The sequence below is a fragment of the Dasypus novemcinctus genome, chromosome 10 (genome assembly GCF_030445035.2).
Source record: "Dasypus novemcinctus isolate mDasNov1 chromosome 10, mDasNov1.1.hap2, whole genome shotgun sequence".
NCBI classification, from domain to species: Eukaryota; Metazoa; Chordata; class Mammalia; order Cingulata; family Dasypodidae; genus Dasypus; species Dasypus novemcinctus.
In genome coordinates this window covers 74006942-74026731 of record NC_080682.1, presented here as the reverse complement: position 1 = coordinate 74026731, position 19790 = coordinate 74006942, and the positions used below count along the sequence as shown (strand labels likewise).

The 19790-nt window shown below is 44.2% G+C and overlaps 1 protein-coding gene across 8 annotated transcripts in view; it reads left to right on the top strand.

The window, feature by feature from the left end:
• NAV2 (neuron navigator 2) overlaps positions 1-19790 on the top strand; it is a 741011-nt gene that overhangs the window by 485130 nt on the left and 236091 nt on the right. For all 8 annotated transcript variants that reach the window (XM_071218148.1, XM_071218149.1, XM_012525659.4 and 5 more), the window contains one exon: positions 16324-16396. In XM_071218148.1, coding sequence (XP_071074249.1) covers positions 16324-16396 — 73 coding nt within the window. The remainder of the gene's footprint in view (positions 1-16323; positions 16397-19790) is intronic.

Here is a 19790-nt window from a genome sequence, read left to right as displayed (position 1 = left end):
GAGAGAACCCCAGCCAGTCACTGATTTTTAAACTGCTAATTATCCCACCCCTTTGCTAATGGCAGGGGAGGAGTTTCAGCTGTTCACCACTTTGATTGCTTATTCTCCGCCGCCCCCCCCACCCCCCCCCACCCCCCCCCACCCCCGTCAATCTCCCAGGAGGGCCCAATGATAAAGTTCTTGGAATATTTGGGGCTACTCCTGGTTCTAGAGGAAGTCTTCTTTTGAGTGGCAGAATCTTGGGGGAGGGTTTTCCAGCAGCCATCTTGGGGTTGCTGATGTCCATGTGGACTTCTTGCCAGGTTCCAGATCCATCTATTGATTCCCTATCTTACTAGTCTGCTTCAATACCGCTAGTAACTAACCCCTGATATAGGTGTGGGTGGAGCCTTGGGATGAGACATTCCATCATGGAGGAGATTTAGGATGAAGATACAGCATGGACACTTCTCAGGCAGACCTGGGGCCCCTGGCTTGTTTACTAGATGTGTGCTGGGCAAGTTACATAACCTCTTTGGGTCTTTTTCCTCATCTGTGAAATGAGGATAATAATGGAGGCTGACCCATAGGGTTAATGGAGATGTATGCAAGAAGGTATAAAAAGCATTTAGCATCAACCTCACTTGTGATGAGTGCACATTAGATAGTCATTCCATTCTCTGCTTACAAGTCACATATTTCTTAACTTGTGCATCAAAAGGTTTTTTCATATTCATAAAGTTGGCATCCAGTGTAGTAGGCTGAGTAATGGCTCTCTGTGATGGTTTGGAGCTGTATGTGCCCCAGAAAAAAACATGTTCTAAAACTTAATCCATTCCTGTGGGTGTGAACCCCTTTGTAGAGAGGACCTTTTGTTAAGGTTTCTTCAGTTAAGGTGTGGCCAGCTGAATTTAGGTGAGTTTTAATCCTGTTACTGAAGGCCCCACAGAGAAGAAAAGTCAGAGGGAACAGCCAGAAGCTAGAAGTCAACAGAATCTGGAAGAGAAAGGAGAAACTTGAAAGGATGCCATGTTCATTGCCATGTGCTATTAGAAAAGCCAAGGATTGCCAGTAGCCAGCCCTAGAACGCCAGTCTTCTGGGAGAAAGCATTGCCTTGTTGATGCCTTGATTTTGAAGTTCTCCAAGCCTCAAAACTATGAGCCAATAAGTTACCATTGTAAAAGCTGACCCACTGCATGGTGTTTGTTTTATCAGCTAGGAAACTATAATGATCCCAAACATGTTCATGTCCTAATCCTCAGACCCTAGGAATATGTTACCATACATGGCAAAAGGGTCTTTACAAATGGGATTAAGTTAAGGGTTTTTAAGTGGCAAGATTTTCCTGGATTATCTGGTGGGTCTAATGTGAACCATATGTGTTCACAGTATCCTTATAAGAGGGAGGCAAGAGGGTGAAATGAAAGATGTGACCATGGAAGCAAAGTCACAAGAGAGGGACTGGAAGATGCCACACTGCTGACGTTAAAGATGGAGGAAGGGACCATGAGGCAGGGAATATAGGCAGCTGGTGGAAGCTAGAAAAGGCAAGGAAACTGCTCCTCGCCTAGAGCCTCCAAAGAGCCTCAGCCCTGCTTATCCCTTGATTTTAGCCCACTGAGACTAACTTTGGGCTTCTGACCTCCAGAACTATGACATAAAAAAATGCGTGTTGTTTTAAGCCACTGAGTGTGTGATAATTTGATAGAGCAACAGTAGAAAACTAATTCACCCAGGGATTCGAGGAAAATAACTTGCTGAATCAGACAGTAAACTATGTGAGCTTTCTAGCAGAGGGTCATTTTTCTACTGCAGGTCCCTTGGGTTTCTGAGTTGGCTGGACGGTGCCTCGGTTGGTAGAGCACTTAAAGGTGGAGTTTTCCCTATCTATGTTCAAAGCAGATCACTGCAGGAAAGCATTGGAGGACAGAGACCCACAGGTAGTTTCCAGAACTGCGCCCATATCCTCAGTCACCATAGCTACTGAATTGTCATAGTGCCATTTTATCTAGTCATTAGAAGTTAATACTAGGTATCCTGGAGCTCAGATGAAAATGTAAACTATCAAGTATGTACTCTGCTCCCCAAACTAATGTATGTTTCTCTTGTAATTAATGTGACACTTAAGTAAATTTATGAGACATCATATGTTATATGCAACTTGAAAACATGAAAGCTTTGTAATACATATAGTGTGGTTGTTAAAACATCTTTTGGTTTAATGAAAGTCTCCATATTCCCAACACCTGGCATGGTGCTAGGTATGTTGGAAGCGCTCAGCTAGTGCTTCTCAGATGAAAGCGCTAAACAACAAATGAATGGTCCAACCTTCCAGAGGGTGGGGGGGATGTACATCAAATTTTAACATGTGGAGTAGAGTGTGTACTTTTAAATGTTGTGAAGAAACTTGACTATCATTAAACCAAGAAATCTTCCCAAATCCGATCTCTTCTCTGACAATTTCATATTTTAACTTAGTTATTATAAAGGTGAATGAAAAGACACCAAAATAACAGACGGTTTCCATTAAAAAGGAAGCAGTGGTTGGTTTGGCAAAGCCTCCTTTAGCAGTGCTTCTCAAACCTTAATGTGCATGAGAATCGCCTGGAGAGCTTGTTAAACTACAGATTGTTGGGCCCCACCCCCAGAGTTTCTGATTCTGTAGGTCTAGAGTGGGCCTGAGAATCTGCATTTCTAGGAAGCTCCTGGGTGATGCTGACGCTGCTAGTCAGGGCCACACTTAGCTTAACATCGAGTCAACTTAAAAAGCCCCTTTTGGACTGTGCCTGTGGAAAGTTTAAAAAAATTTTAATTAGTTGTATTTCTAAAGGGCTTATTTAAATTGAATTAAATAATTTGATCCAACAAGTTTGCTTCTTTGGAAAGTGTTTGATGCTTTAGATAGCTCCTTGTATATCGAACCATCATAAGTTCTGAATTGATAGGCTCTGAAACAATGGCACATGGCTGTTGTCTCAACAGCTTCCTGGCCTCCTGGGGACAGTCCAGGTTTAGGGGTCTGTGAGTGCCTTCTGTTCCCCTACTACTCCCTTATCCTCTGTGAGCCTTGTTTTCTGCCATTAAAAAACTGGGGCGATAACCCCTTCTCACACCGGACCTAACTGCCTGCATTCCCACATTAGCCTCTTTGAGGTCAGGGCTTGCTTCTGTCCATCTGCCCACACTGTCTGGCACCTGGGAGATGCTCAGTCATTGTTTAATCACACTTACCTTGAAGTTGAAATGTTATGAGTGGCAACAGTGTGCCCTGTAAGGTTAAAGAAGTTAGCTAATGTGAGGATAAAGGGGACGGAGGGAAGGAAACATTGCTACATAGCTTCTTGAGCTGAAGGAGAAATTTGATGGTGATTTATAAGCGTGTAGATTGTGGCTTATATTAAAGCCATCTGGGTCTCGTGCTTGGCTCCATCTCCCTGCCTATGTATGGAGTCGTTGTAGAGTTCTTCTGTTTCAGCCTGGCATCAGAGGGGTGTTTTTCTGTGTGTGTGTGTTTTGTTTTTTTATTTTTTCATGAAATGGAGCTTAGCAAGGAATTTTTACTTGCCCTTTGTTAAGGCATGATTAGCCCGTGACGTCTGCATGTTGGGAACTGGTCAGTAGATGAATGCCAGAGTGCTCACCTGAGCAGAGGGTAGAGAATGGTAGTAAACGAGCTAAACTCAGTTCCCAGAAGAGCTTTTAAAACAAAACAAAAAAACAAATAGAATTTAATAGTTAAATGAAAATTAACATACTTCACAAAAAATGATTTTCCAGTTTTTCTTGGAAATGTTCTGCTAATGTGCAAAACTGGTTAAAACTATGTGGCAGCTAGCTCTCCCCTATAAGCAGGTATGGCCTTTATTTGTCACAATCCCCACCATTCCTTATTGTCTTATACCCAGCCTCTTTTACAAAAATGTGTTGCCTGCCTGTTCCCTGCACACATTTGAGGTTTTAACTCCCAAACTATTATATTGTTTTCTTTTTAAGTATCATGAGCTTCTTCAAGTATTCTAAGGACTTTCATAGGGTGGTTTGAAAGGTCCCTGTTTATGGCACCTTTTTTCTTGGAATTAATATCTAAAAATGTTTATATTGATTTAAATTATTACTGCTCCTGAAGATTCAAAACACTGTAAAAGAATTTTAAATATCTTCCACAAAACATATTCAAAATGATGTGTGGGAGGAGTCACTTCTTCCTCTATGAAATGCTCTTTGTCTTTTGATGTGCGGATTGGATTTGGTTTGGATGGACTGCTAATTTGTGGCAGTTGCATTTTCACACTACTAAAGTTAAAGGGCAGAAAAAATGACCAGAAGGATCATTTTCTTCCTGTCTGATTCTAGCAAAGCACTTGATGTTTGGTTGCAAATGCCTCCCAATTTTTTAGGGCTTCGCAGCTTATAAAACACTTTCCATTAATTGTTCAAATTCCAACTCTGCCATTTAATAACTGAAATTTTAGGAAAGCACTTAAACTCTCTGTGCCTCCATTTCCCATCTGGAAAGAATAATAATATATACCTTATCTGGTGGTGAAAATTAACTGAAATAATGTCTGTAAAAGAATTTAGCCCAGTGTTTCATGTTTTGTAAGAGTGCAAATACTAGTTCCTGGCAAGGCCTCTATCAAGCTTCCAAGAAAGGGATAATTACCCCCATTTTAATTAAAGAAAACTGAGGTTCAAGGAAATTAATTACATTGCCCAGAGATGATTCAAGGAACCTCAAGTCATCCTAGGTTCCCCTGACCTCACCTCTAATGTGACATAGTTCATTGCCCTGTGAGCCATTAAAATCCCCTTAGTCATGGCTCCAATCACGAAGCATGGCAGTGCTTTAGGTGAGTTGGCTTTTCCTGTTGAGTAGATTTGATGGGTGGAGGGGTTCCCAGGTCTACGTGGATATGGTAGCAGTCAGAGAGAGTTGGATGGGGTGGTGGAGCCTGACCAAAGTTTCATTGCTCTCCAATTTCCCTGGCGGAACATAAAGGCAGGAGGAGAAGGGCATGAGGTCTGGGTCTTCCTTCACTCTCGTAAAGGATGACTAGCTGTGGGGGGAGTGGGGGGCGGGGGCGGTGGGGTTGAATGGGACCTCATATATATTTTTTAATGTAATTAAAAAATAATAATAATAATAATAAATAAATATTTTAAAAAAAAAAAAAAAAGGATGACTAGCGCTTACTTTTAGTGGGAGGTTTTTGAGATGAATCAACTTGGAATTAAAGACTTCCCTGGGCTCCAGTCTGCTTCTCAAAGAGGATTGTATGGAAGAAAATGTAACCACAGGAAAGGGCGCCTATAGATCAGCCGTTTTTCAATTTTAGATAGTCCTGGGTGAGTGGAAGGAGGCATGTCTTCCTGGTGTGTAGGTAGACCATATAAAGTTGCCAATATTCAGCCATTCTTACCAACAAAAAGTCAGTTCTTTCCTAGTTTAACCTAATACTTGATAAGGATTGAAATAATAATAAGATTAATGTCACATGACAAGTTAAAATTGTCAGTATTTCTTCACAGGTTCATTAGGTATCTTGTAGCCTTGGAAAGCATAAGAATATCCTGTGGAGTGACCTTCCTTACCTAGTTTCTTCTCTGTCAGTAGAATTTGACCATGCCTCTGACATTCTGGAAATGGCAGTAAGCAGAGCCAAGAGTTATCTTAATTATTAATTATTATTCTAAAACTCATTTCTGGTTGGTTGGCGTATAGCTCTTTGCCCTTAAAATTTGAATCTATGGGCTACATTTAGTTTCTTGGTGTAAAATACTTTGCATATTACTTAGAAAATCCCTCAAATTATATACTAATGGTTACCAGTGGACTGTAATTAAGGGTTAGTTAAACCTACAAACCACTTTTGAAATAAAAAATAGATTGAGGTAATATATGTAAAAGTTCCTAAGCATCGTCATGGCTGACATGTAAGACTCACCCACAGATTGTTAGAAGAGTCTGGAATTGGAATGGAAACACAATGATGATTTTTGAATTAGATCTCCTGCAGACATGAACACCATTGCATGATGTACACAGGCAGAGAATAACAGAGTAGTCACCTTCCTTCCAGCTGTCATCACGCCAGACAGGAAAACTCTTGCAGGATTCTGAATTGACTTTTAAAGCATTCAAACATATCTGCTTGCTTTGCTTTACAGTATAGTTATTTCCTGCTTATGGATGCTGCCATGATGGGTCTTGTACTTCCATACATCCTAGCCTTGGAATTGCAGGGTTTAAATCTATGGGTTGACTATTCATGAGCAACCTAGAAAAACATAAGGTAAATAGGCATGGACAAATTGGCTGAGGCAAAATCTGAGTTGTACAGGCTGATGTGAGGAAACTGATCACCAAGCTAATGAATAAGTTTAGCTCTTGGCTATCATCTACGAATTATTCTATTACGCTATTCTTTTATATGTACTTGCTTTGTGGGTGAAATAATATGTTCTTATGGTGCTTCCAAAATTGAGGATTCATTTCACTCTTGGAGCATATATACCCTTGACTATCAAGAAACTGCTGTTTATCTGATTTTGCATTTGTATTCTGCTGACACTTGAAGACTTTGTGGTGGCTTATGAATATAAGCATGTAAATATGACAAAGATATGAAAAGAACCCAGACCTTCTGAAAAGAGCAGAATAGTCAGTGTCAGGCTTTTGAGTAGGTGGGTTGATAAGTGTAAGTTAGCTCTTGACACATTTTGTAATTGTATGTTTATTGGCATGATTGTTTAAGTTTCCCATATTGCTTAATAGAGGAGACTTTGACCAGAAAGCTTTTTGGACAGATAGTATTGATCTGGCAGGGTCAAAATGAATTCTAGCTATAAAACACCCATTCACAGAGAGGCCTGTCCTAGTGTCTTATAATTTAACAAGTCTCAAAGAGTCTCACAGCTCCAAAATTCTTTGCCTTTTAGGAAATGCCAGTGGTGTCTAAAATTCTGCCATTAGGGAATTGTATAAAGAATGGAATGAGTCTTTAAAAAGCTCTATGCAATAAAGTTCCAGGCCCTTGACTTCTGTTAACCCATCTGATCCTCTTAATAGCACTATGAGACATCAGCATTCCTGTTTCACAGATGAAGAATCTGAGGCCTGAAGAGGTTAATAAATTTCCCAGGGTCTTGTGGGTAGTGTATAAGGGGGCCAGAACCTAGATGTGGATGAATCCAAAGTCCATATTCTCCCAACACATATCGTCGCCTAATAACTGTGAGAGAATACAAATGCCACTGGGGAGGTAGCATGAAAGCCTCTCCCCTTTGTTTGTGAATAAGTTTTTCTGTGTCTTTTCAGGAGAGGGCTTGGTGAGAGGTGGGTATGGCAGCAGGTGTCAGTCGGAGAGGGCCCAGAGTCCTGGCTGACGAGGTTGGAAGGAAGGCCATGCAGGAGGAAATGGACAGCAGCCAAGATGAGCTTGTCTAATGCTTTGTTCTGCCAAGAGCAAAACCCAACACAGCTTAGGGAATGTCATGGCCCTAGAACTTTTGCCCAGGGACAGTCATGTCAAAAGTAACAATATAGTTGCAAAAACTACAAGCTATTGGGCACTCACTAAATTCCAGGTTAGTACCACGCACATATCCTCGCCCGTAATAACCACTCTGTGTGGTAGGTGTTAGAACCCCCATTTTATAGATCAGGGCACTGAGGTAGCTTGCTGAAGGTTGTAGCAGAATCAGGATTTGAGATCACATTGGTCTGACCCCCAAGCCTGTGCTATGTCCTCTAAATGTCAGTCCTTTGCCTTAATCAATCCCTTTCACATTTGTGCCTAAGCTTCTCACTTGGAGGCCTCCACTTGGAACACTTCCTTTTGGGCATATTGGAAAGTTAGAGAATGCTACCCTGAAACTGTGGCAGGAGAAATGATGACAATTTACTACAGATTGGAAGATGGATTGAATGCACACGAAGGCATCCTGTTGACAACACTGGTCACCAGTGGAGTTTGTGCTGTCATGGTGTGTGGTCATCTGGGCCACCGTCTCTAAAAGGGAATGCCATGTGCAGCTCAGCTCTAGGCTAGGGCTTGTTATAGGGGCCTCCAGAGTAAGGACTGACTTCTAGAACTTTGGCTACAACTCCCCTCCCAGGTTTCTTTTTTTGTTTCAAGGGAAAACATGCAGAAGTCAGAAAATAATAGGAAAATAAAATATTCTGGGCAGTTGGAAGCAAAGTGAAAAAAGATAGTCACTGGAGGAATTTGAGATAGATTTTTTTATTTTCAATTTTTTTCTCCTCGAGAGAATTTTTAAAAATCTATATGGACTTTCTCATTTGCTGTAACAATAGAGATTCATGTAACGTTCTTAAGAAAGGAATCCTTGACGGCATCTTGGAAAGCTGGTGTTATAAATACTTAAAAAGTTATGGTGGATGAAGTTGCTAACCTAAAGGGGAAGGGGCTATGCAGAGTAATAAAGCAGGAGAAGAAACAGGCTGACATAGGAACTCTGAAGCCTCAACCAGCCTTTTGGTTCCCACACTTTTAAGCTTCCTTTTTTCCAAAGTCACCATGAGAACCGAGCTGGCTTGCTGAAAGCTTTGATGCTTGAATGGCCAAAGCTGAGACAGGATATGGAACCATTCATGCTACTGGACAAAACTGGCTTCATACATAGCCCAGAAAGCAGCAGCCTGTCTGGCTTGCAAGGTGAGAGCCGCACAGAAGGACAGGCCCTGATGCTCCTGAATGCGTCTCTATCCAGGAGAACTAAAAGCACTCTCATGTAGTGCCCCATTTCTGGGGTCCCCCCTAAAGCTAAAACTATTGTGTCGGGGCCCTGCCAGCTCTGCCCTATGGGGTTGTGCCTCTCTGGGCCACACTGTAGCCCATGAGCTATGTGCTGATAGGATGCTGCTGGACCCCAAGACTGGTTTGGGAAGGGAAAAATGAAGCTGGAGAAATGATGCAACAGGTTTTTGGTTCCTTAGAAATGTAGAGGAAATGAGATAGGCATTTAGGAGAGTATTTCCCCAAAGTGCATTTCTGCTTTTTTGTTTGGTTTCGTGATTGGATTTTGCTCTCTCTCTTAATCTCGCTCTCTCTTCTTTTTGGAAAAGGGCAGAGGGAGAGGTGTCGAAGAGCACGTGAATTGTAATGGAGGCCTTTTAGATGTGAAGTAGACGTTCCTAGTCGGTTGGACTGCGAGATGCTGACATTCCCTTTGCACCGCTCCCCTTCTCTGTTCCCAGCTCTGAATTCAATGGGGCCCAGTTCAAGCCCCTGCTTGAGCAAGCCCAACTTCCAGCTCTCAGACTGGAGGGTCTTGGCCTGGCTGCTGCTGCCATGGTACCAGAGGAGGTTGGCAGGGTTTCCTCCAAGAAACGGAAGGACCCTGCTCCCTTCCCCATGTCACTTCCTTCACTTGGCCATTGTGGCCCTGTGTGGCCAGCCTTCTGCTCTTGCTCAGTGTTATCTCTTATTGCTCTTCCCTCTTGCCCACTGTGCTCCACTCTTGACTTTCTTTTGGTTCCCAGAATGTGTATGCTGCATTCTACCTGGAGGCTCTCATTACTTCTGTTCCCTCAACTTGGTATACTCAGTTCTTCCCACCCTTGGTGCCTGGCCAACCCCTTAGATCTCAGCTCAAATTTTCTATCCTTCCTTTAGTCAACAGATTTTTTTTAGCACCTGCTATGGGCTCCACACTATTCTAGGTGCTTGGGAAGACATCCATGGAGAAAACACAAAAAGCCCTACCTCTTTGGACCTACATTTCTTCCTTAAGAAATTCTTGCCTGACCCTCCCAGGCTAGATCAGATTCTAAAATACACTTCCCCAGCACTCTTTTCTCTTTCATAGTAACCACGACAGCTTGTAACCAGGCACTTCCTTGTGCATTATTTACTTAATGCTGTTCCCCTACATTAGACTAGTAACATTGCAAGGCCAGGGATTATGTCTATTTTAGTCACCACTCTACAGCCAGCACCAGTACATTGCTTGACCATCTGTAGGAGCACAGTAAATATGGGTGAAGGGATGGATAAATGAGTGGAGAAATGATTATTATTTTTGTTGGCAAGTAGCAATATCAGGTGTGAGGGTCACACACACTTCTGGAAGGAAGTTCTTTGAGCTGATATGAGTTTCACAGAGAAGATGTGCTGTGCTTCTGAAATCACCAGGACATTAAAGGTCTCACTTAGAATTATTTGGGGTCAGGTCTGCCATGGGCCCTTAGGCTTCAGGTGGTTTTTATTTTCAAATCTCACTGTGATGTTGCTTGACTTGAACGCAACAGCTGTGTGCCTCCTTTCCCAGCTTCGTCCTCCTAGGTTAGAAATCTCCAAGGGGCTGAGTGAGAAACTCTTAACTCACAAAAACTAGTGCTGCATTTACTCCATGTGCCCAGACCCCTGAGCTGGGTTGCGCCCATACATCTTCATTTGCATCAATCATTTTCATGTGCTTTGCACTCAGCCACACTGCTATTCAGAGAAAAATGCTGCCATGACAACTGCCACAACAGATGGTATTTAATCAGTTTCTAAGCTACCGGGAAGATATGCAGCAGTGCTTCCGAGGTTTGCATAGTTCACGTTTTCATGAGACCCAGTCCAGCCTTAATCATGATTGAAATTCAAAGTTTTCCATTTGCCCTTCTTTCCCTTTTTCAGTTGCTGGCATTTGTTTCGATTTTCCTCAGAGTGTCCATCTTGCTCTCTGGCTGTCCTGGGTGGGGATGTACTCCTGGCTGGGGAGGCAGAAGCTGCAACACACATCGCCTATGAACATTGCTCCACAAGTCAAAATTCAGACTGTTGAGAAACTGTTCAACTTCAGGATTGAGATCCTCAGCTGAGATTGGGAGGAAAGCATAGTTGCAATCTCTCTCTCTCTTGGATTTTCATGGACTGCGCAGGGTGGAGACCATATTTGACCCCAAACAAAGGGGAACCTGGAGATGTACATCCAGCTCTTGATCTGTCCTCTTTGCTTTCCCCCTTCAGTCCAGCACCTTCCTGCTCCCAGGGGCTCCAAGCCACATTGTAGTGCCTCTTCTGGGCTTCCCACCCCATCCCAGTAATTCTGCAAGCTCCAGAACCTTGATCCCGGAGCTGGTGGATCCATTTCTATGGCAACAGTTACATTAGCCTCCTTACTCAGTGCTGCTCCCCAGCCCCCTTCAGCAACACTGGAATCTCAGACTTTGCACAGATTTTTCTGCTAATTTTGGAAAGTAGTTTATATTGGCTGCTATGTGTTAATGAACAACTTTGGTCATATTTACATACTTTGCTGCTTAAGAATCTTTTCCATCCTTGCTCTGCCTCCCAACGTCCTCATCTCTCTCCACATGTCTGGATCACACATGACCTGTGGGCCTCTTTAAAGACCCACACGGGGACATCCTTGTGCTGCAGTTAGGACCAAGGCCTACGACCAGGGCAGCTCCCCTCACAGGATGTGGGGGAGTTGGAGATATCAATGGTGCAGGTGGATGGGTGTTTACCTGTACGGTATTTGGAAGCAAACCTTGAGGTGAATTTTAATCAGAAGAGAGTGTGGATCAAAGAAGCCTTCTTCCCTTCTGATCTCATTCCAAATGAAGCCAGGAGCTTGGAATCCACATCTGACCCTGCTCTGCTCCCCGGCCTCCCTCTCTTCCCAGGGTGCAGATGAAAAGCGCGTGGGTCTCGGCCGCCTTGTCAGGAGTGATTTTTTAACCTTAATGGAACATTATTAAAGAGTGGATTTGAGGCTTGAGGAATGCTTTTTGAACTCTTCTGTGAGCAGAGAACCCATGGTAAAGGGAAAAAATGCGAGGCACTTGATGGCCTCAAGAACTGTCTTTTAAAATGATGGCCCAGGGTCTTAGTTTTATTATCTTCTGGGAGTGCAATAAGGGCATCTGGATATTGTTCCTGTGTTTCATCACCTCTTTTGGAGAAAGCATTCTTGGTGCCTTAGGCCTTCTCTGTTCACCTGGCGAAGAAAGATCCCAAAGCTTGCTTTGGTTCTATGCTGATCCTCCCTGAAATGTATGGGAATCGGCGTGTGAGTGTAGAATGACTCTGTGGATGCCAAAGAGGAGAACTGTGTAAAAGTTGACTCCTGTGATGGGGAGGAGGGACTCCCAGGTCCCAGCCCCAGCTCTGCCATTAATCTGTGTAATCATGGTCAAAAATCTGACTTCCATACCTTACTTTCTCCATCAAACAAAACTTGCCAAAAACAACACCATCAAAAGAATGGAGCACAATGCCTAGGATAAAGCAGGCATCCACACAGTTATGTTAATGGAATGAATGAATAGCAGAATCATATAATTCAGTGTTTCTCAGCCAAGACACTATTGATATTGTGGAATGGCTAACGCTTTGTCGTGAGAGGCAGTGCTGGGTGTTTAGCCGCATCCCTGGCCTCTGCCCTCTAGATGCCAGTGGCGTCCAGCCCTGGATTCTGACAACTCAAAATATTGCCAGACATTGCCACATCTTAGCTGCTAATGTAAATTAATATAATCTATGAAAGAATTACAGGACTTAAAAAAGTCAATAACAGGAGGAGACGGTATCCCTGGTAACTTATTTGTAATTATTCGTCCTCTTAGTAGAATTTAACATGAAAAGAAAGCAGTGGTGGACTGAGTTGAAATATATCATTTATAAGACTTGCAAGAAGATTCTAGCATCTATTTTAAATGTTATGTATGCATTGAATGCTTCATACACGTGACAAGTAAACATACTTGGTTCTTCTTGGAAGGAAAGTTCTATAGAAAAACAGCATTATAGTAAAGCAATGCTTTTCTTGAATATGTTGCTGGGTACCTTTAATTTTTTTTTTTTCGGTGCAACACTCATGCACTATTGCTAAAAAAATTAACCTCCCTCCCCCCCCGCAAAAAATTAGCCTACCCATCTTAGCCCATCTATATGACACTTCCAAAATTAAATATCAAACATACCATTTTTGTCTTTGCATTAACTGAGATTCAGGTATTGTCACCTTTTCTTGATATTTTCCTCATTTTCCACAGATACATATTGCCAAAGTCTGGCTTATCAGCCATGATACTATATTTAAGAAGTAGTACAGAGCAGAGTGGGTGTAGCTCAGTGGGTTGAGTGCTGCCTCGCGTATATGACGTCCCGGGTTCAATCCCTGATACCTCCTAAAAAAAAAAAAAGAGTATATATAAGAGTATGGGAATAGACAAGTAATGGAAGATGACTTTTACAATTTTATCATGATTTAAGTGCTAGTGTCACTGTGAGTGGTGGTGGGGCTGGGGAGAGGGGTCAACAAATCCTTTTTGGTGGTTTTGGTATATTATCACTATGTTCAACACTAGGAATGAGAACTGATGGCTAAGATTTTCTTAGAAGCAAGCTAGCCTAATATGGTGACATAGCATTTAGAGCTACAATTTTTATTACACTTAGAAGTGGAAATAGAATGTTCTAAAACACCTCCACAAAGTACTTCCAGTTGTTCTCTTGCTTCCTTTCTTCCCCTTCCCTCCAAGAGGCTAGTATCTGATTGGCACTATCAGTCGTCCTAGGGCAGATGAGAAGGAAGAATCAGGAGCAATCTCAGTTTTCTTCCCTCTATATAAGGAATGATTTTCTGCTGCAGGGGCCTACATAATCTAGAGCATCGCATTTATTTAGATTGCAGGAAATTGCATTCTTCCTCTTTTCCTAGAAATGAAGAAATATCTGCTTGATGAGGACCCTTGAAGATAGATTAGAGATTTGGAAAGAGGCAGGAATCTTTGCCAAAAATAAAGGGATGGAGTAACCTCAAGCTCAAGGTTGAGTGGGTTTTTATAAAATGGGTGCAGTTTTATTCAGGTGTCTCATAATTTAATTGGAAGCATTTGAAAGACATGGAGGCTGGGACTGGAGAAGGAAGATGGTGGATGTCAGTGAGAAGGTGGATGGGGGGATATGGACTTAGCCCAGTTTGGATAGGGCATCCGCCTACCACATGGGAGGTCAGCAGTTCAAACCCCGGGCCTCCTTGACCCCTGTGGAGCTGGCCCATGCGCAGTACTGATGCGTGCAAGGAGTGCCATGCCATGCCGGGGTATCCCCTGCGTAGGGGAACCCCACGCACAAGGAGTGCGCCCCGTAAGGAGAGCCGCCCAGTGCGAAAGAAAGTGCAGCCTGCCCAAGAATGGCGCCACACACACGGAGAGCTGATGCAACAACAACAGCAAAAAAGAAACACAGATTCCGGTGCAACTGATAAGGACAGAAGCAGTCACAGAAGAACGCACAGTGAATGGACACAGAGAGCAGACAATGGGGGGTGGGGTGGGGAAGGGGAGAGAAATGAAAAACAAAAAAAGAAGGTGGATGGGAGCTTGAGGAAGCCTACCTTAGGTCCAGACTCTGCTCAAATTAGCACTCCTAAAATGTAGAAGCTTGGCTTTCTGCTGCTATTAAGGGGTATCAGAAAATTGCATGGGGGTGGAGAGAATGGTCCCACATACACTGAGCTACAGTCATTTAATGGTTCAAAATAAATTCGATGGGATTAATACTGGTTTGAACTCATAAACATGTTGACTGGACCTGGGATGTCATGTTGGGTGGGGTGGTTGTAGAGGGCAGTGGGATCTCCATTGTGGAATGCAAATTGTGTAAAAGTCAAAGATCCCTGTGTCAAGTTAAAAGCCATTTTGGGGAAGTAGATATGGCTCAAGCAATTGGGCTCCTGTCTACCATTTATGAGGTCCAGGATTTGATGCCAGGGCCTCCTGGTGAAGGTGAGCTGGCCCACATGGAGTGCTGGCCTGTGTGGAGTACTGCTCCACGAAGGAGTGCTGCCCCGCACAGGAGTGCTGGCCTACCTGGAAAGCTGGTGCAGCAAGATGACACAACAGAAAAAGACACAGGGAAGCGGATTTGGCTCAACTGATAGAGCATCTACCATATGGGAGGTCCAGGGTTCAAACCCAGGGCCTTCTGACCCGTGTGGTAGGCTGGCCCACGTACTGATGCACGCAAGGAGTGCTGTGCCATGCAGGGGTGTCCCCTGTGTAGGGGAGCCCCATGTACAAGGAGTACACCCCACGAGGAGAGCCATCCTATGCAGAAAAAGTGTAGCCTGCCCAGGAGTGGCGCTGCACACTGGGAGAGCTGATGCAGCAAGATGACACAACAAAAGGGGATACAGATTCCTGGTGCTGCTGACAAGAATGTAAGCAGACACAGAAGAACACACAGCAAATGGACACAGAGAGCAGACAATGGTGGGGGGGGGGCACAGAAATAAATAAAAACTAAGTCTTTAAAAAAAAAAAAGAGACACAGGAGAGATAATAAGAGACTCAGCAGACTAGGGACCTGAGGTGGCGCAAGAGAATGCTCACTTCTCTCCCACCCTGGAAGGTCCCAGGATCAGTTCCTGGAGCTGCCTAATGAGAATAGAAGCAGACACAGAAGAACACGTAATGAATCGACACAGAGAGCAGACAATGGGGGCGAGGGGGATAAATAAATAAGTCTTTAAAAAAAAAAAAAGCCGTTTTGTTTGCTTCTGGTCACCATTGACATTAATCAAGCCAGAACATTTTCCTTTTAACAAAATAATAAATAGCCCTGACAAATGAAGTCAAATTAGACCTTTGGGAATGACCTAATTGTCCTTTGGTGAGGACTGGGTATTGGGCTGCCCTCGGCCTTGGCATCAACACTGGCCAAACGAGTCTCCCCAGGCTCTTGCTGGTGGGTCCCTTCTTGCCACAGAGCACGTGAAGGACAGAGTTCAGAAGGGCCACAGCCCTTCCTGGTCATCCGAAATGCCTGCCATCCTGAGAATTTTGTGAGTAAACATTGCCCAGATTCCTGCTGAAAATCTCAGTGAGAATTTTGTGAGTAAACATTGCCCAGATTCCTGCTGAAAATCCCATTCACGGTTCTCACATTTGACTGCCAGCCTTTGTGGCTGGAACTTTCTGCCAGCTGCTAATAGATGGGTGGACCCACTAACCTCTCCCCTCCTCCACTTCTCTGGCAACTGCTCAAGGTTTCAGGATTGCACTGGTGACAGTGATCACAGAAGAGCTCCAGTTCCACCCTGGTTATTTTTGGAGGCCATGAGCAGTCCAGGACCTTGATTTTTGGAGCTGTATGGCTGGGATATTAGGTAACCTTTTCCTGTGCAAGTACAGACAAGGGAGAGTCCTGACCTGATCCATCAGGCGTCTTGATGCCGTTCTATTTTCCCTTGTTGAGAACCTTCACAAATGCACCACGAGCCCTTTCTCTGACATAGACCTTTGTGCCTAATAAGAGATGGCACAGGAGGAGGATGAACATTTGTTGAATGTGTGTTTTTGTTCTTTCCCCCTCTAGATTGAAAACATCGATGCCTGCTTGAATTTCCTGGCAGCTAAGGGAATAAACATCCAGGGGCTGTCTGCAGAAGGTGAGTTAGCACGCCTGTCATTAAACTGCCTTTCCGTCATTAGAATGCTCACCTGTTAGTTATTGATGACATTAAAACAGTTAAGGCAAGAACCCGTGGCTCTTCTGGTTTTGTGGCCTTTCAGGCAGCTCAGTGCTTGTCCAGACTCGAGGATGCCATTTTTTGACATCCCCAAAGCATCACTCCAGAGATACACACTCAGTCATATCAGCCACATCTGCTAGAAGCTGAGGGAGGAGTGAAGACAAGTGAAGGTAAAGATGCTTCCGTTTGAGAAGGGCTTGGTTGAACAATGCTGATTAGAGTCCCCTGTTAGAGATTCAGTTGATTATCTAGTCAGACCTTATCTGTGAGAGGAAAAAAAACCACATTGAACCATGGAACATATTTAAACTGTATAGCTCTAAGGGGTAAAAAAAAAAAAGTCTTTATTTCTTATTTTATTAGAAACACCAGCACTTTTCTTTGCTCTTAAAAAACACAACAGTGTGTGGTTTATTAATGAGATGCTAAAATTTTACATCCTGATTAGTTAGTTTTAATTAACTCAGAGTTGATGACCAAATAGGACATCCGCTTGTGCTGATGGTTTGCTGTTAACTTAGGTGTTGGTCTGGAGGTGCAGCCTCCAGGTCTGAATTCTCAGGTTCCTCAAATAAAAAACTCTCCCTGGAAACCCACACTCTCTTTCCTGTTTGTAAATAACAGCAGCTGCCAGCCTAAAAGCTGCCACAGGCCCCGGCGTCCTCCCAAACTCACTAGGTTGCACCTGCCTCCAGTTTTCCCAGAATAGGTAAAACAGTTTGGTTTCCGGCGATACCCCCGTTCCCTGGTAAGGATGCTTTCTGAAAACATGCATGTTAGCATCAACTCCAGCGGTCAGGGTAGGAGGAGGGGAGCAGTGAGGAAGGAAGCAGCCAGTGGAGTAGGTGAGTTTGCAAACGTTATGGATTCCATTTGGGACCTGCGCTTACCTTCACGCAGTTCCACTGAAAGCTTCGGGGCTCCTGGCCGTGCCTCTGCTCGTCCCTGTAGTGGGGCAGGTGGTATAAACGGTCGCTGTTGTGCCTCGTAGGTGTGTGACGTGTGGACTTCTCTGTTGGAATACCCCAAGTGGGAAATGGAACATTCTGGGCCGGCCCTGGTCAAGCATGCCATACTGCTTTCAGAGGTGCCCTGGGATGGGCCTCATCCATGGTGATGAGATCTGGGCAGGCCACCCTGTGGATACATCCTGCTATGGGGGAGGGGGTGGGTGATGTTGTGGATGGTAGGGAGATGCAAATCCCAGTTCAGGAAACACTGCCTCTGCTAGAGAGCTCTTGTGCTGGCTGGTAGGTGGCAAGCACATTCCTCCTCCTAGTTTCTGGGAGTCATTGGACTCTGGGGACAGGAATTTGTACAGCCAGGGCTCGAATGGATGCAGCCTCCGCAGGCCAGCTCCTTCCCACCTGGCCTGGGGATGACAGCCGGTCACCCAACCATCTACCCAGGGTTCCACCATCTGCCTGATTTGGTTCCTTATCCTCTCGGTCCCATCTTCTCTGTACCTTGTGACACAGGAAATCTATGCAATAAATATTTATTGGATAAATAAGTACCTCCTGTGTTTTTAGGGATTTTATCTGCATCAATTTCAGTTCTCACAACTGAAGTTTGAGTTTATAATTGTCTCGGCGTACAAATGGGGAAAGCATTCTTAAACACATTTTCTGTGACACCCCCAAGACAGGTATTAATAGCTAGTGAGTGGCAGAGGCAGATTTTGTGCCCAGGTCTGACTGATTTCAGAGCTCATGCCCTCTGTACATATAGGGTTTCTTTTGGGGCAGCAGATGGATAAAATCCAGGCATGGCATGTACGGGGTAAAGAAATCAGAAAGATTTAGAACTCTGTTAGCTGGAGCCTTGTCTCAGAAGATGTCATGCAGTCCATGGAGGCATAGCATGCAGAGACAAAACTCCTCCCCTTTTATATGTTGGGATACGGCCCCTCCTGAGAGTCCCTGACACACTATAACCAGTGCTGAGGCAGCAGCCCTTTGGGGTATAACTATGAAATGGTTTTATGGTATTTTAATAACTGCCCCCAACTGTGCTGTATTGAACCCCTGTCTTTCCTGCTGATAGCATCTCCCTTGATATCTTGGCCCCAATCCATAACTTTTCAGTAACATTCAGTTCTTAGAACTTTTTATGCCACTATTTATGACTTAGTCTTGTTCATTTTTAAACTTTGTTCTCAGCTGTATTCAAACCTCTTATCCTCTTTGCGCCCCCAGTGCAAGTGACTCTAGGAGCTTGAAAGGGAGTGGGGCATGGTAGCATGACTTCCCCTCTCCCTTTTCCTGTGCCTGCATGAGCTTCTGGGATTGGGGCAGCATAGAGGAGGCAGTGTTCTGCTGGTGGTGAAGTTGTAGTCCTCCCCTGGGGTAGCTATAACTGCCACCATCCCATGGACTGGGGGGGACTTGCTCTCATGCTGTTCCCAGGACATCGGTTGTCTTGGGAAATTTGGCGAGCTCGTGCAGCTCACCCCAGCTGGTGGCACTCACGTCCCATTCCTCTTATATGGGCCTCTTCTTGTCCCCACACTAAGGTGGTCCTGGTAGACCACAGTCCTGTCTCCTGAGCCTTCCATTAGCTGCCATAGGGCCAGCAGGAATGTGTGGGTGCCACCTTCCACTCCAGGTGGGTGGGACGGGCTCCTGTCTCCTGACAAGTCCTCCACCACACAATGGCTCCCGTTCTTTCCTCCCTCTCGGGGGGCCCAGAGGCAGATCGGCCAAGGCTCTGCTAAGCAGATGTCCAAAAGGGGAGTAGAATGCCAGGCTCTCCCTCTTGCCAGCACCCCCAACTTTGAGTGATCTTGGAGCCTCCATTCCCTTTACTTCATGGAGGGCAAGGATCCACCTTGTGCTTCTTGGTAAGGGAAGTATCCTATCTCCATGATCTTTGAACCACACCTCCACCAAAAAAAATACCAATCACCTCTCTTCTATGTCTTATGCTAATTTTGTTGGGCTGGAATGATGCTGATGATGGTGGTTTAGTGGTAAGATTGATTATGAACTGGTACCACTCAGCAAATCCTGTGGCGAGGTGATTTTTGGCAGCTCCTTGAACTTATATAGTGAGGGTACTTAAAAACTTTTATCCTCATAAGAAATATTTCATGTGGCATCTTGTTAAATTACAGAAATAGAAACCATTTATTGAGAACCCAACATTTGTCAGCCATTGAGCTAAGCATTATATACTTTTATATCTTATTTAATCCCCCCAGGAACCTTAGGCAGTCAGAATTATCTCTGTTGTTCAGGTGAGCAAATCAAGACACAAAGAGACCGTTACATATGGGCAAAGGGAAGCTCTCAAGATGAGGCTGTGGCTA